This window comes from Leptopilina boulardi, unplaced genomic scaffold (assembly GCF_019393585.1).
Source record: "Leptopilina boulardi isolate dan_hultmark-lab unplaced genomic scaffold, ZJU_Lbou_2.1 LbouV2_40, whole genome shotgun sequence".
Taxonomy (NCBI): Eukaryota; Metazoa; Arthropoda; class Insecta; order Hymenoptera; family Figitidae; genus Leptopilina; species Leptopilina boulardi.
Window position 1 is genome coordinate 1,419,089 of NW_026137974.1, and position 19,044 is coordinate 1,438,132.

Here is a 19,044-nt window from a genome sequence, read left to right on the forward strand (position 1 = left end):
TCGAAAAGCAATATTGCATCACTTGCCAGTCAGTGTGTGTGTATGTGTGTGTTCATTTTCAAATATTTGACATTAAAAAAGGATCAACTTTATTTTATACCTCTATACTGTCATCAGTGTGATAATTGATCATAAACTCGATTAAAAAAAAAGATATTTTTTTATGAAAAAAAAAATTAAAAATGTAATTAGTAATTTTGTTATCATTTTTTTTTTAATTTGAATGAAAATTGTCAAATACTGAAATTGCATTTCGGACAAAAAAATTTAATAATTTCGTTTTTTTCTAATTTTTTTTTTGTTTTATAAAAAAATATTAACATTTACCGAATTGGAAATGTAAAAAAATGGAAAGTTTTTTTTTTGGAGGAAAACAAAAATAAAAATATTGCGTTCATCATAAGGGCAAATTGCATCTCTCTTGATGAAAACTTACGGTAAAACGAAGTATATCAAAGAAAAGAAAAAAAAAACACTGTGGCTTCTATTCTATTTTTTTTTTTTTCTATTTTTTTGATTAAAAGTATAGCGAGAGTAAATAGAAAAATGTGAAACTTGTGAAGAGAAATACGATAAAAATCTTCCTCACAGGTAAAAGATAAAAGCAATGGTGAAAAATAACTCTCATTTCCCGAAAGCATTGCTTATCTCAGAGAATTTTAAAAGCAATTCATTTTGTAACCTTCAAATGTTTTTCTTTTTCTTTTTTTTTCTTTTTTTTTTAACATATAATATTTTCTCGATATATCATATAAGGTATATATATTGCAATCGCGGAAATTGGTTTTTACATTTGCATTTATTTCACTCTCTTATATCAGAGAAAGTCAATATATGAATAAAATTTATAAAAAGAGGGATTTCAATTTTTTTTTTTTGTAGACAGAAATAAATATTTTTCCTTGGTTTTTGAAATGATTCGAGAGCTAAAAGATCAAGTAAAGAGAATATAATTTCGTCTCTTATATATTTTTTTTCAACAAGTTGATCCGTTATTATTTCATATATTCTCAGGAGAATCAAAAATGTACATTTTCTACCACAAAAAATTTATATATATAAAAAAAGATATTCTCAAAACTCTATTTTCAATTCTTTTTGAACTAAAAATATTATTTTTATCTATTATAAAAAAAGTCACTTTTAAAAATAAAAAAAAAGATTACTTTTTTCAATTATTATTATTTTTAATTAAAATATATTTTTTAAATATTTTACAATCTGTTTACTTAAAAAAAAAAACTCATTTTATTAACACCAGTTATAAGAATAAAAAAAAAAAAATAAAAAAAATACCAAAAAATGTAAAAGAAAAAAGTAAAGACTAAAAAAAATGAATTGAAGAGGCGAAAAAACTCAAGAGAGACACTAGTAAATAAAGTGAAAATGAATTTTCACTTTTCTCGTAAAAAGAAAATATCTTAAATAATGAAAATAAAAAAAAAATAAAATAAAAGGCAAAAAAAAAAAGTTGGCAACATTGCAGTCAGAGAGCAAAAGTTATAAAAATAAAAGAGGCAATATTTTCCCAATGAAAAAATTTTACGCTATGTAAATCGGAATTTTCCAAATTTTCTCTTTTTTTCACAAAAAAAAAAAAAAAAAAAAAAAAAAAAAAAAAAAAAAAAAAAAAAAAAAAAAAAAAAAAAAAAAAAAAACCAGAACAGAACACCAAATATCTCTTTTATTCGATTTACGAGATTGTTTTCCATTTCAGATCTTTCAATTGTGTAAACAATACATAACAATAGTAAACATAAAATTGGCATTTCGTTTTTTCTTTTCAAGAAAATGTGTGTATATACTGTTTACTCAAAGGAGATTTTTTTTTTAAATATAGAATTATATTCGAAACAAAAAATAGTTTATAACGATATTTGAAAATGCTAATAACAATAATAATAATAATAATAAATAATTATTAATAATTGTAATTAATAATTATAATAATAGTAAAAATAATTTTTAATTTAAAAAAAAAATTATTTAGTTGCATTTTTTACCACCGAGAGGCGCTGCGCGTTAACATTTCTCACAAGCGGTGAATAAAATGTCAATAAAAAGGCATTTTTTTTTACAATATTTAGCTTATTGCCTTATTTTTTCTAGTTTTACTATTAACAAAAATATTTTCGAATAATCACAAATAAAACATTGAATTAATAATATTAGAAGAATTATAATTGTATTAATTAATTTTTAAAAAAAATTTTTTCACCTTAAAAAAATGAGTTTTTTTTCATAACACAAAATTTATAATAGAAAATTTGCAAAATAAAGAAAAAAAATATTCTTCAGTGATCGACATGGAAATTTCATCGTCGACATAGATTTCAAAAAAATACGTGCCGAGCATATTTTAGCTACCTATATATATGGAAAATATTAGACGCAGAAAAATTCGATATATGTATACGAACATAACACACGAGGCAATCTTAGAAAAATGAAGAGCTCAAAATACAAAAGAAACTTGAATTAATTTTTGTCTTCTCACGGTTTTTTTTTTAATCAACATTCTTTTTTTCCTGTATATATCTCTTGTGTTTTTTTTCTCTTTGTCTCAAGAAAGAAATATGTAACACAAAATAATTTTTTATTTAAAAATAATTTTACAACAGTTAAAGAAGTTTTTTTTCTATTAAGTAGAAGAAAAAAAAAATTACGTTATACGTTATTATATTTTGTAAATTGAAAATTTGTAAATTACATTTTTAACAAAAAAAAAATAATAATTGTGGAAAATAAATAAACGGAAATTTTATTGTTTGTAATTGTGAGTCTAAATTGTATAACAAGAGGTATTTTAACAAATTAGTAAAAATAGAGTTTGTATTAGTCTAGGAAAAAGATCATTGGAAACATGCCATAAATACCATATAGTGTTTAGAGAAACTATCAATTTCTATGCATAATGCCACGAAACTCAAACACAAAGCATTATTACCAAAACACAATTTCCTAAATTGGACATGCTACTTCCCATACATATATATATATTACGATTTGATTTACAAACAAGAAACCAATATATTTTACAATTTACTTTGTTCCTCAATATCCAGAAAATAATTTTTTTTATTAAATATTAACATATTATTAATAAGGTACTAATAAAATAATAATAATAATAATAATAATAATAATAATTTTTTATTGTTATTATTATGATTATTACCATTATTATTGTTAATGAAATTTTCCTTATTGACTATGTAGCCCTTTGAATATAATTTTCAATCACAACTTGCGAGAAAGATAACCTCTAGCGTCAAATAGCGGTAAAAAAGTGAACTAGGGAATTGTTTTTATTTTCTGTTTATTTAATTCAGTAACAAATAGAAAAAAAAAATGTTACTAAACAAGTAGAATTAGTTTCCGACGTCATAATATTCACCACTTGTGAGTAAAGTAACAACTAGCGCTTAATAGCGGTGAAAAAGTGAAATATAATCAATTTTTTTCTTCTTTTAATTCAGTAAAACATTAGAAAAAAAGTTTCTTAACGAGTAGAACGAAGTTATTAATATATTAATATTATTACTTTCCTTTTTTTCTTTATTATTATTTTATAAATTTCTTTATATTAATTAGTTCAACAGTTTTCTTATTTACGAAATCCAGTTAACAATAGGAACATTAGTTATAATAATAATTTATTTACCTTATAATCACTATAAAAACTTTCCCAAACAACTTTATTTTAATATGTCATTATATATATATATTTGCTAGAAATTTTTCCACGTCAACTATTCCATATTATATATATAAATAATTATAATTTATCGTGCAAATATAAAAATCTTTAAAATTGTTAAAAGAACTTATTCTTTAAATAGTAATTTGTTCCTTCGCCAAACTCTTTCTAGCTAAAGCATAATACTTGTTTTGCATGTTTCAATGACTTGTTATAGAACGAGAGTTTTCCCCCTTGTGAACGCATTTTATAATGTCGCGAAACTTTTTCTATGTTGGTATAAAAAAAAACACTTTAAATGTGTGTTTGTAGAAAAGTTTCAAATAAAAAAATTTTTTTTAACACGAGAAAAGAATTTCTTTAATTTCCTTATATATAAGAGTAAATTGTTTTTTTATTTATATATATATTGCGAGCTGAGCAAATATTTACTTAAATAATAATAATTATTATTGTTGTAGAAAATAATAATAATAATAATAATAATAACGAAAACATTGTCAACAATAAATATAACAATAAAATAAAAAAAGAAATTTAAATAACTACTAAATATTGGTCGAGTGTACTAATTGGCACAGTATCGTGAAACGATTTTACTATCAGAGGTTCGATTCCCGTGAAAAGTAAATTTTTTCCAATTAATTTTTTTCTAAATAAAAACAAAATAACAATAAAAACATAAAAGATATAAAAAAAATAATTAATTAATTAATTAACAAATAAATATAATTGAGCCAGTGAACAATTAGAGTAAAATCGATAAGAGACCAGAATGTTAAATGAATTATTAGAATATGTCAGTCGTAAAATAGTAAAAAGATAAATTGTATGGAATAAATGGGCAAATGAAGTGTGTACTACTTATTTACAAGCGAAAATGCATTTGTATATACGTATATAAAATTTAATGTGTGTGTCTCTGGCAAAATTAAAAAAAAAAAAATATATATATATATATATATATATATAGAGGACAATTTAACAAATTACTTGTCAAGTCTTGTATGATTTAAAGGAATTGTTAAAGGCGGCAAACTATAAATATATATAGGCACACTAATACATATATATAGTCTATATTGCACTTTCATGTTGCCGTTAACATGATAAGTATTCATTTTCATGAAACTCTCATGTCATCCTGATAGATATTGATCATACTCTAACTTGCTAGATCACTCTATTTTACATAATATGCATATATAAAAAAAGCAGATAAAAAAAAATCCATCTTTTATTATTCTCGCGTTCGATAATTTTATTGTCAACACAATTTTCACTTTCATTTTATTTTATTGCAAATTAAATAGAAAAAAAATTATGAAAAAAAAATTTTAAACAATTAACAAATACAAATTTAATTGAAAAAACTTTTTAAAAACATTTTTTAAAATAATTAAAGTGAAAATTAGTTTTTTTTAAGTTATTTACAAATTTAATCCTTAAACTACTATTAGCGGTTTAGGAGACCGCTATCATTATTTCTAAACACAAACATTTATAAAAAAATAGGGGTTATCCATAAACTACCAAAATAAACATCTTAGAGTTATTTTATTTTCCGGTCTGACAGACCGAGTGTATGGTAAACGTGACTTATTACACCTAGTAATTTAAAAATTAAATAATAATAGTAATAATAAAAAAATTAATAAACAAAATTATTTCTATAATAAAAAATCCTGGTCTGACAGACCGAGTATGCGGTAAACGTGACATTTTTGCACCTAGCAGTGAAAAGGTATGCGCAATAATGTAAACTCACTTAGTATTAAATTATTAATGTGTAAATATATATAAAATAGTGTGTATAGCAAAAAAAAATGTAAAGTTACCCTATATTTTTGTTTTATCAAAAATTAATATAAAGTTAATTTCCATCGTGTTATCATCGTATGTATATATGTAAAGTAAATGGTTACGGATCTCGACATCCTTAAGTGATGTAAGTCAGTGTACAGTCAGACGGCGCGCCTGCACGTAACGACCTTTCCGCGAGTATAATTCACGAAAAAAATCGATAGTCACTGCATACACATCGCCCCGGGAGAGTATGGCTCGTTGAAAACGTTTGTCAGGTCATATAAATTATGAATCATAAGAATAGAGAAAGAGAGATAAAACGTATCAAGCACCAGTTATTGACACCTTAAAGTAGATCTGATCACGTATAAAAATTTGTTTTATATAAAAAGTATATATATTTTAAAAAAAAAATTTTTTTCTTCTAATATTTCAATTTTTTTCGACATTGAAATTGAATATATTTTGTTATTAATTATTTATTGTTACTAATTTTTAAATATAATTGTTTTTGTTATAAAAATTTTCAATTAAAAAAAAATTAGTTCTACTTTTTGCCACCGCGAGGCGCTGGTGTTGGCGTTTCTCACAAGCGGTGAATGGAATTTATTTATTTAAAAAATAAATAAATTTAGTTCCATATTTTATTCACCGCTTGTGAGAAATATTTACAGTAGCGCCACTCGCCGACAGAAAATACAACTAAACTTTTTTTTTATTTTATCTCAATCTTTATTTAATTATTTATTTAAAAGTAAACGATACATTTTAATATACTATTAATTGCAATAAAGAGTGAAGGGTTTTTTTCACCGCTTGTGAGAAATATTTACAGTAGCGCCACCTAGCGACATAAAATGGATTTATTTTTTATTTTTTTCTTGCCCTACTTGTTCTATGGTAGTTAATAATATTTATTTTATAAATAAATATTTTTTTAATTTCTTATAAAATAACTCGTGATTATTTTCTACTAACTATAAAATTATCACTGTTATATCTAGAGATACTTTAATTTTAAAAAAAATGTGAATTTTTGTTTGCAGCTGAAGCAGGATTGGCTGCAGCAGCGGAAATGAAATCACCGGAAGAGAGGACGGAAGAAGAAAAGATGGCGTTAAGAGGGAGACCGCAATTGGGTGATATATATCGTGCGCAAATTCGAATCAAGGAATCCAAAGAATTTAAAAATACAGTCGACAAACTCGTCCAAAGAGCAAATGCGTCAATTATATTAGGTATGAACAAAATATTTTTTTTTTAATAAAAAAAGAAAACCATAATAATAATAATAAAATGTATTTAAAATTATTATAATTTTTTAAATTAGTCTTTTATTATTTTCATTATTATTATAATTATAAATAATAATAAATATTTTAAAATAATAAAAAACTAAATCAACCAAAAAAAAAAAATTTATATAGAATATTTTAAAATTATACTTTTTCTTAATTAAAAAGGAAAAAATGAAAAATTTTGTATTTAAAAATTTCCATTTTCTAAACTAATTTCTAATGTAGCCCCAATTGATATTCCGCTCCAGATTTTCGGGTTATTTTTACTGCAAAAAGCTTTGTTCAAATTTAACGCTAGGATTAGGGCACTAGAGAATTGAGGCTGCTTGAAATGCTCAAGACATTTACTGGGTGGATTTTAGAGAGAAAGAAAGAGAAGAGCATTCCATGGAGTCTGTTACACATGGAAGACTATTGTTAGTCAAGCCTTTTGCATTTCATGAGCCTCTTTTGTTTTGTTTTCTGATGTGAGAAAAGGGCCACCTTCTCCATTTGATATTCAACCACAAAAAAAAATAAAAAAAAAAAAAAAAAAAAAAACTTTATTCCCTTAGGGGATAAATTCTTGTGTGACTCTCGATTGATTTACAGAGTATAAAGAAAATTTCAAGGCAAAAAATTATTCTTCTCACTTCTTTCAAAATTTTTAAAAATAAAAGAATTTTTTATTTTAGTCGGTAATGTCAAATTCTATACGAAAAAAAAATTTTTTTTTTCTATCAAATTCGGGAAAAAAATTGTTGTGGCATTTACTTTAGACCTAAATTAAGCTACTTTCAGGTTAAAGAAAAAAAAATTTGTTCTAAAATTATTATTTATTATCGATGAAATTAATATATAACTAATAATTAATTAATTATTAATTATTAAATAAATATTTAAAAAATTAGTAAATATATAAAAATTAATAACTATTTAATAATGTAATTTTTCTTTATTAAATGTGTCAATTTTGTTAAATATCGTATCATAGACAATATTTAAGAGAATTTTACGTAGAAAATAAAACGAATCTCGCATCTTTCTTAATCTAGAATGAAGGGGATAAATTACAAAAAAAGAGTATGAGATCGATAATCTTCTAGACAAGAAAAAAAAATGGCAATAAAGGTGAAAAAAAGGTAATTCTGATGAAAAATATCGTCTATACTGTTGGAATATCATTTTCCTTATTCGTGAATATATTTAAAACAGAAAATAAAAAAAAAAGTAACTTTATAATTCTCGATAGTGAAGCAATAAACGAAGAGATATATTTTTCAAAAAATATCTCTGTTGCAATGCAATATCACAAATATCACTTGTAATATCATATACAATATCGTAAACTGTTACGTTCCAACTCGGAGAAACTAAAATAGCAACTTTTATTTTCCAGAAAAATACTTTTTCCAAATAACATCGAAAATAACCATTTTTTGTCTCGAGTAACCTTAATAATAAAATAACGGAAAAAAAGGTAACCGGTTAACTTAAAGTAATTGAGGAAAAAAGTAAAAATATTTTTAGAAAAAATAGTGATAACTAATTTTTTTTTTTATTGATCACTTGCGAGAAATTTTTTTAATTTGTGCCTTTAGGTGACATAATCGGAAATCGAATCTAAATTGTCCATTTAAATGTAATTTTAATCACTGCTTGTGAGAAAAGTTACCACTAGCGCCAAATAGCGGTGAAAAAGTAAACTAACGCCCTTTTTTAATTTTTTCTTCAATTTAATTCAGTAAAAAGTTAAAAAAAAAAAATTTTTTAACGAGTAGAATTAAGTTTTCTGTGTCATAACATTTACCACTTATGAAAAAATTGCACACTAGTGCCGCAATTTCGAAAGAAGAAACTAATTTTAAATTTTTATTTAAGTTTAATTAGGAAAACAAAGTACTGATCAAATTCTAAGCTAAAAATTGACTATAAATTCGCCCTTTAAATACAATTTAAATCACTACTTGTGAGAAAAGTAACCACTAGCGCCAAATAACGGCGAAAAAGTGAACTAACGTCAATTTTTTTTTCATAATGAGAAAACTTTTAACGAAATATGAACATTCTAAACTTTTAATATAATTATTTTTAGGCACGAGTTCGTGGAGAGAGCAATTTACGGAAGCACTGACAGTGAGTGGAGGCGACGACAATGGCGAAGGTGGTGAAGGTACTTCGACACCATCAACCGCTGACTACCTCATGCACTCACTCACTATCTTCTGGAAAGTTCTATTCGCATTTGTTCCACCTACCGGTAAGTACCCTATCATTCTTGTTCTTCCAAAGATATTCTCTCTCCAATGGAGGGGGGGGGGAAGAAGCTTTAGTTCGTGTTTCATCGAGACACGACTTGAATTCGAAAGAAAGATTTTCTGCTATGAGAAAAAAAAAGTCCGATAAACTTTTTTTTTTTCTACTAACACCATCACACAGGGATTTTCGAAAACGTTGCAACATTTTTTTTTCTTGCCACTAAATTTTCCACTACTTTGAAAAATGTAATATGAATAAAAAAAAATGAAGGTGAAGCACACAGTGTGTATGCTGATCACATCTACCTCACTGTAGAATTTCAAATCTCTTTGGGGAATATTCTAGGTGGCCAATTTGCATAGTGATTTGTTACGGTGGACAGATATCAGCTTCACTGAAAAAGTGCATTCGACATTCTCAATAGATATCGATTTAAGGACCAATTTATTTTCCCTTTCAATTTAACTTTTTTTCTCCTTTATATAAATTTTAAATTTACATTTGATTTAAATGGACACTTTTGATAGAGGGCCGAAAAAAAATATTTACCCCTTACTTTTCTTTTTGAAACTAAACACTTTTTTTAATTTCCAATTTTTTTTATATTATTTCTTAAAATATAGGGTAACTGCACCAGTGGTGGATCAATTAAGCCTACTAAATTTATAATTTTGATTTTAAAGGTGTACAGATTTTTTCAGATGAAAAATATAGGGTAATCTTTACAATACTATGAATTAACAAGTCTTCAAGGACACTATCGTGTAGTTTTCGACCTGCTTGTAACGTTTACACCCCCTCACACCCACATTCAACAATAAAATGACATTGCTCCAGTCGTGGATCATTTACCCCTTTACACTACACAAAAATAACTTAATGATGTAAATTTTTTTCCAAAAGTATTCTATATGGAAAGAATTGATTACTTTCTACTCTAAAAATTAAAAAAATTTAGACTAAACAATTATTTTTTAAGATTTCATGTAAAAAAGCATAAAATCAACAATTGTTGTATTGCTTTGTTTTCCTAAATATTTTCAAATGATTTTATTTCATAAAACTTATCTATACACCTCCCCTAAACGATTGAAACATTTAGTTCAATTAGAAATAGCTTATTTTAACCTTTTTAACGCTGTTGATCCACCATTGGTGCCTGATCCACCACTGGTGCATTTACCCTATATAGTATTGAATATATTTTAAATAAGGAAATAAAATTTTTTTTTTGAGACTTTTTATTCATCACTTGTGAGAAAAGTCGACTGCAGCGCTACTCGGTGGCAAAAAAATGAACTACTTTTTTAATAAATACCTTTACTCAAGTCAATTTTAATTAAACGTAAAAATTCAATAATATTAATATTAGAAAAATTGGAAATTGTATCCAAGTGCTAAAAAATCATTATAACTTTCGCACGTGACATAATTTACTTGACAAATATGAAATGAGTTTTTTTTTTACCCCTATTCTAAAGGATTTAGGAAGGAATATATTTTTTTATAGGGCTCTTTCGAGCGTCTTTCGAGAATGATGATCGATGGGATCAGAAACTGACGTTGTGCAAACGGGAACAAGGACATCAATGCCCAAAGTTTCCTTGAACGTGGCATAACTTTGTCTAACTTTTTCTCATTTTTTATGGATGTATTTATATTTTATTGACTTTGAAATTTTCGATATACATATATATTAAAGGAATTCTTTCCCTCACTATATATATATATAGTCAATCATCTCTAAATCACTTTCTCAACAAATATTAACTTTCATTTAAAAAAAAAAATTCTAAAAAAATTTCCATCATTTTTTTTCAATCTTTTTAGGCTAATTTTATGAAATAAAATATTTTTGACACAATTTATAAAGAATTAAAATTTTTTAAAACAATTTTAGAAAAAAAATTTCCAAGAAAATTCGTTTCCTTCTATGTAGTTGGATATGTGCAATGACTACGGCAATAGGATTTTTTTTTACTAGACAAATGGATAAAAAAAAAACGCTTTTCTTTCACTTTTATGTACCACCCCCTCTTGAAAGTGATGTTTATTCTCAGAGCGTAAAATTTACTAACGAAAAAGCTTTTTCGAGTCGGTTACCGCATATATATATGAAAAGAGAAAAACCGGAGGATTATTTATAACAACAGAGATAATGTATCACAGTTGAAACAAAGCAAAAGTTCGTTATTGGAACTAAAACTAGTTCTGTTAAAATGAAGAGAGAATAATAATTGGCACCATACAACAAACATCACGAAATTCTCTCTCTCTCTCCCTCACTTAATATACTGCCAAGTGCACTGGACGGCTTAATTGCAGAATTTCCACGTCAAATATTTATATTTTCTCTTTGCAATAACGAGACGAACCGCGAAATTGATTAATCAATTTCTTTTTTTTTTTTTATTTTCATTTTAAAACTGATTTTAACAGCGAAATAACAAATTTTACATGACTAATAAAGTTAAAGCTATTAAACAGTAAATAATTCTTAAAATTAATATAATTAAAGAAAAAAATTTATTTTTTCTATGGAAATATCTTGGTACATGATAAAATTAAATGTACACAGGATTTTGATAATCACGGTTCAGAGTCTTCGTGATAAGCTAGAGGGAGTGAGCCGAGTGTTTCTGACGCACCCTCGAGGTAATTACAAGCAAATATGAAAGAGGAATTACTCATGCGTACTATATATGAATGTATATATACCTATATGCGGTGAACATTTGTGTTAGTAAGTGCAATTATTCCTCGTAAATAAGAGGAGCAATTAGTGAAGAGGTGTCGAGAGGAAATATAAAGGCAGTATTAACGCCCATTTCAAGAAGCATTGATTTCTCCCTTTCAAAAAAAAAAAACGAGAGAATGAAAATAAAAAAGGAAACCGATCACTTATAAACTAAACGACTATTTAAGATTCCCAATAAAATTCACTAACACAAAAAAAGGTGTGCTCAATTATAAATATTTTTTTCCAAAAGAAAATTTTTTATGTTTAATAAAATTACAAAATTTATATTCAAACTGTTTTTTCTAATTTAATAAATATTTATTATCAAAATTAAAAATATTTTTGTTATATTATTGCTTGTTTGTGATTTAACATATGAAAACAACACGGGGGGAGGAAGAACTTGAAATAGCAATTATTTTCTAAGTGTGCGTAAATGGAAGTTTTCCCATGTGAGGACATTAAAGTTAATGTGCCAACATATTAAATCCTGTAGCACATGCACATTAAATTTAATGTTCATGTGAGGAGAAAAACTCTCCAATATTAAGTTCACAATTGCTTCTATTCTAACATGGTTTTTGGTTATTTCTAATAGCACATGTCATCATAAATATATTATCAGATTTACTGAAGAAAAAAAATGTGTTTCAATGATTCATTATTTAATTACAATATTAATTATTTATTAAAATTAATTTGAATTCTAAATAAAATTGCAAAACAGAAGATAAAAAAAAGTAATAGTAAAATCGTTATTTAAATTTACTTATCAATGTAACTATTTTACTATTAAATAACTATACTTACTATTAAATAATTATTAAATTAACTAAGATAAATTAAATTAGATCATTATGTAATTAAAATATTGTAAATAAATAACATTTTATAGAAAGGAGATAAAAATTTATAAATTAAATACATTTAGTAAACACCATTTTTTTGAGGGGAGGGGGGGATTAACGGAAAAACAATTATAGAAAATAATTATCTATTACCTTGAGATTTGACGCCTAGAAACGATTAAGATGAACTGAAGCTCTCGTCGAGCTGCCACTGGGTCTTATATTCGAGCGCGCCGCCAATCACGAAACGCGGAAATCCCCTCCCTGTTCTAGTCGGCCAGTACGCTCCGGCCGAGTGCGCCTCACCCCCCACCAGTTTCCTATATAAGAATGTCGCTTTCGAATCTCGTCTTCATTTCGTCGCCGGAATTTGTCGCTGATTCTTCGCATTCTTTTTTAATTGATTCGAAAAAAGAAAATTAAAAGTGTTTAAATAATTAATTATTATAGTTTAAAAATAATTAATTATTATAATTTAAAAATAATTAATTACTATAATTTAAAAATAATTAATTATTATAATTTAAAAATAATTAATTTATAATAATTTGATAATTAAATTATCATAATGAAGTAACAAAAAATAAATAGTGCAGTAAATACAATTAGGAGAAATTTGATTTGAAATTTTCCAAGTAGCAAAATTACAACTCTAGAAATTTTCTCCAAAATTTACATCTACCCTATATCAATTAGTGGATAACGAGTATAGGTTCATGGGCTGCTAAACTACATTGATCCGATATATAACCTCTTATCCTAAGGCTTATGCCATTTGCCAAAAGGTGTATAGGTATATATATATATATAGCTCGGTATAACCGAAGCAACAGTACGGAAGTTAGTTTTGAATTTATCATTAGACAGAATCTAAAGTTTTGTCCGATTATAACATCACAGAAAGTGAGCTGCTGGTTAAATATATTGCTAAATTATGCAAAATTCAAAACCTAGTGTTGCATAATGTATTACATTGTTCGTTGTCACGAAAAGTATCATTTTCGTTGATGCCAAGAAGAACCCTGCACATTAACTTTAATAGTCATCTCGTGTATCAACAATATCATAAATTTCTTTTTTCTTCGAATAATATTAACAATAATAATAATAATAATGAGTTTTCAAGTAATGGCGTGTCATTTGAAATCAGTAAAACTTACAATTTTCACTTGTGCAATCGTGTTGTAAATTTTTCTTATCAGTTATAAAAAAAAAATGAAAATACGACAAGAGAAATTTAATGGGTCGATTATATAGTAAAGCATTTACAGAAACGCTTCTCGATTGTGAAAATAATTCTCGCCACGTTTGCGTGTTATAGAAAGAGGGAACTCTGGTATTTATCTTCCCTTTTTATTCTTCCGATCTACTTGACTTTTTCCAACTCTAAAAGGTGGGTAAAACTTATTTTTTCTTTTTTTTTTTTTTTTGCACCTACTTCATTCACTTTATAATGTTCTTGGGTTTCTTGCGCGAGTCTCGAGTTGTTTATTATTGTCGTTTATCTTTCCTTATTCGCAAAACTTTTTGACAATGATCGTTGTGCACTCAAATTTTTTTTTTTTCATTCTCTCGCTAGTAGAAAAGATATTTAAAATCAGAACAAAACCTGTTTAAAACAAGTACAGACTTATAAAGAATCTTAATTTTTTTTTTAGATATTTTATAACTGCTATAAAACATGTCCTGAACCAGTATAAAACATGTCTAAAACTAGTACAAAACATGTCCGTAACTAGTATAAAACATGTCCGAAACCAGTATGAAACATGTTCGAAACTAGTAAAAAACCGGTTTAAAACAAGTACATACTAATAAAGAAAGAAAAAAATTAAAAAAAAAAAATATTTTTTTGCCCTTAATTTTTGTAATTCCAGGAATATATGAAATAAGTATGAAATACTTCAGAATTTATAAACTTGTATATGTACATATATATATATATATATGATAGTTAATATTGAGCGATATATTTTTCTGTTATAAAATAGTTCTCACCGCACATAACAGACAATAATAATCTCTGACAGTGGAAATATCTTGCATATCTATTCGATCGGCTTCGATGGCACTCTACCAATAAACCCAGAGATGAAATTTCCGTCGTTAATTTCCCCTTCAGCAAATTACAACTAGAACGAAATGAACTAGAGTATTTTAATTTTAACTACTATTTAATAATATTGAAACTTTTAGCAAAAAAAAAAAAAACAAAAAATGATTAATTTCCAATTTATTTTGCAATTATTTAATATATTGTGAAACTCTATATAGTAAAATTAATATAATTTATCGTTTTTCTATAAATTATAAAAAATGTATTATTAGTATTGTAAATATTACAAACAGTATGGTAATTTTTAACATGATGTAAGTAAATTTTACCAAACTAGTCTGTAATATTTCAAACTAATGTTAAAATTCGATTTTGTTAATATTTCTATATTTTTTGAATGAATTTTTTTTTTCTATAATAATTTTTAATCAAGTTATTTATAAAATTTAAAATTTTTGAAAATTGTTTCTTTTTGGCAATATATTTTTTATCAAAATTTTCAAAAAAAAAACAAATTCGATTATATAAATGAAATAAAAAAGGGGAAACGTCGACATAGATCTAATTTCGATTACGAGAGGTTTTTCTCTATATCTGTTTAAATTGGTTTGTGTCTTTTTTTTACAAATAGGTATAGGTGTTGTTTTTACGATGTTGAGAATAGCGCGGAGCAAGGGAATTATAGCGACATCTGTTAAGTTTCGCGCGATATTTTGTTCCTCTCTCTCTCTCTCTCAAATATACACAAAACATGGACAACATGTGTGTGTATGTACGTCTTTGGTAAACGAACAATTTGCATTTACAATCCGCATACGTCAACTTGTAAAATTTCATTTAGAAATTTAAATCTCTCTCTTTTTTGCAATGTAAAATACACAATTACGTATAACGAAAATAATTACAGATTGTAATTTTCTTCCTCTTTTATCTAAATTGGAATTAATTTTCAAAATTACATTTAATTTAAAATAAACTTTAGTTAAGAGTAAGTGACATTATTAATTTATTTTTCTTTTAATGGAAAATAAAAAATTTATTTAATTAACAATATTATTATTAACAAGAATATTGTTATAAATAATAAATTTTTGTATATTTTATAATTTTTTACATAAATTTAAAAATTGGCTTTTAGAATAAAATTGTTGAGAGGTTTTTTTTCAAAAAAAAAAAAACTGAAATTATTAAGAGCATTTGAACCTTCGTGACGTCACAAATCATGGCGCATGACACGCAAACTTCTCAGGTATGTGAAAAGCACAATTTTGAATATTTTTTAAAAAAACCTTTTGGAAAATGTTCAGAATAACATAGACTCTGTCTGTTATGTGCGGAAAATTCAAAATTTTGCGTTTAAAACGTTTTTTAAACAATGTTAAGGTCACAAATCATGGCACATGACACGCAAACTTCTCAGGTATGTGAAAAACACAATTTTGAATATTTTTTAAAAAAACCTTTTGGAAAATGTTCAGAGAAACATAGACTATGTCTGTTATGTGCGAAAAATTCAAAATTTTGCGTTTAAAACGTTTTTTAAACAATGCCTACATATAAGCAATTCGTGTATTTTTCCTTACTTGTGACAACCAACTTAAACATTGTTTAAAAAACGTTTTGTACGCAAAATTTTGAATTTTTCGCACATAACAGACATAGTCTATGTTTCTCTGAACATTTTCCAAAAGGTTTTTTTAAAAAATATTCAAAATTGTGCTTTTCACATACCTGAGAAGTTTGCGTGTCATGCGCCATGATTTGTGACGTCACGAAGGTTCAAATGCTCTTAACACTCAAACAAATTTCGATAGATAAAAAATAAAATTTTCTTTACCCCTTTTGTTTATCTAAAGTCAATGGCACAATTTGGTTCAGTGAGAACACTCCCCACCACACCTTTTCTCTTTCCCCAAGCCAAAAAAAAACAATATATATATATATATATATATATATATATATATATATATATATATATATATATATATATATATATAAAGAAAAAGTTCCGCTTCGTTTCAGTGTTCAAGTATACGTGCACTGGCGTTTGTCTACTCCACCCAAGGGAATTCAATTGTTTTTTTTTAAACTTTTTTTTAAAAAAAAAACTTCATTCCATCGCGTCACGCTATTCCCCAAAAAGTGTATTTGTATGTGTGTGTGTGTGTGTATGTTCACGAGATTGGGAAAATAAACATAAAAAAAATAAATTGTTATAAAAGAATTAGAAGATAGAGATTTTTTTCAGTTACGAAAATAAGATAATCCAAATAATTGAGAGAGAAAACAGTGAAATTAAATTTTAACGTCCTCTAAACATTTTTATTTAAAAAAAATATCTATCATTTTAAATTATTCATAGAATTAAAAATTATATTTTTAAACTGCTTGTTGTTTTTTTTTTTATAAAAATTTTCGAAGTGTCGGAAACAAATTTTTCTCTATATAGAAATATGTTATATGAGATCCTGATAAATTGTCCGGATGTATGTATGTATGTGTGGATCCCTTTTTTGTTTAGAAGATAACTTTAACAGGTTTTAATGGATTTAGATAAAATTTGGTAGGCTCATTTAGCCTATTAATATCTTAAATCTGACCAAAGGATTTTAAAAAATACCAAAAAAAATATATTTTATCGTCTTTTTTCCAAAAATTATTTTTTAATCGAAAAAATTTTTAAATAGTAAAATTTAAGGTTACATATAATAAAATCGTATTCCTTACGTCAAGACAAATCGATCGGTATATATAAAGTATAGTATTAATTTAAATTTAAAGAATTAATGAAAGTTAAAAAATCAAAAATTCACATTTTGGCTATAAAATTTTGTGATTATTTAAATTTAAGTTTATAGATGAAATAATTGTATTCCTTACATGAAAACGAATCGATTGGTATATATAAAATTTACATTTGAGGTAAATTTAATAAATTAATGAAAGTTAAAAAATAGAAAATACACATTTTAGCTGAAAAATTGTTTATTTATTTAAATTCAAGTTTAATTATGAAATAATTGTGTTCCTTGTTTGGAATGGTTTGTTTCCTGGAAAATGAAAAAATTCCTTACATAGTCAAATAAAATTAAACAGCATGTCGCTATTATTTTTTTACCTTCAAACAACACAAATTACTTTCAAAAAAAACCTACCAATTGAACCTAAATTGCAAGAGAATAAGAATAATCAATTTTATTCGATTTTTTTAGAAAAAACGTGTCTAACAAAATATTTACTTGTACTACTGCCTAGTAATACTACTGAGAAAATTGTACTACTGCTGAGTAATACTACTGAGAAAATTGTTCTACTGCTGAGTAATACTACTGAGAAAATTGTTCTACTGCTGAGTAATACTACTGAGAAAATTGTACTACTGCTGAGTAATACTACTGAGAAAATTGTTCTACTGCTGAGTAATACTACTGAGAAAATTGTACTACTGCTGAGTAATACTACTGATAAAATTGTACTACTGATGAGAAATACTACTGGAAAAATTGTACTACTGCTGAGTAATACTACTGAAAAAAGCATTACTCAAGGTCAAGTCAAGGTCGTTCAAGGTCATTTGAAGGTCAAGTCAAGGTCATTCAAGGTCATTTGAAGGTCAAGTCAAGGTCATTCAAGGTCGTTTGAAGGTCAAATCAAGAATGTCTGACTACATATTTACTTGTATTACTAACAAAATTGCAAACCCGTCCAACTAAATTTTTACTTATACTACTGTCTAGTAATACTACTGATAAAATTGTTCTACTGCTGAGTAAAACTACTGAGAAAATTGTACTACTGCTGAGTAATACTACTGAGAAAATTGTTCTACTGCTGAATAATACTACTGAGAAAATTGTTCTCCTGATGAGTAATACTACTGAGAAAATTGTACTACTGCTAAGAAATACTACTGAGAAAATTATTCTACTGCTGAGTAATACTACTGAGAAAATTGTACTACTGCTGAGTAATACTACTGATAAAATTGTACTACTGCTGAGAAATACTACTGGAAAAATTGTACTACTGCTGAGTAATACTACTGAAAAAGCATGACTCAAGGTCAAGTCAAGGTCGTTCAAGGTCATTTGAAGGTCAAGTCAAGGTCATTCAAGGTCATTTGAAGGTCAAGTCAAGGTCATTCAAGGTCATTCAAGGTCGTTTGAAGGTCAAATCAAGAATGTCTGACTACATATTTACTTGTATTACTAACAAAATTGCAAACCCGTCCAACTAAATTTTTACTTATACTACTGTCTAGTAATACTACTGATAAAATTGTTCTACTGCTGAGTAAAACTACTGAGAAAATTGTACTACTGCTGAGTAATACTACTGAGAAAATTGTACTACTGCTG

At 25.9% G+C, this 19,044-nt stretch overlaps 1 protein-coding gene across 1 annotated transcript in view; it reads left to right on the forward strand.

Moving 5' to 3' along the window:
- The window catches only part of LOC127289230 (sodium/calcium exchanger 3), a 101,430-nt gene that overhangs the window by 51,202 nt on the left and 31,184 nt on the right, over window positions 1-19,044 (forward strand). The window contains exons 4-5 of the mRNA XM_051317036.1: window positions 6,553-6,744; window positions 8,879-9,043. Coding sequence (XP_051172993.1) covers window positions 6,553-6,744; window positions 8,879-9,043 — 357 coding nt within the window. The remainder of the gene's footprint in view (window positions 1-6,552; window positions 6,745-8,878; window positions 9,044-19,044) is intronic.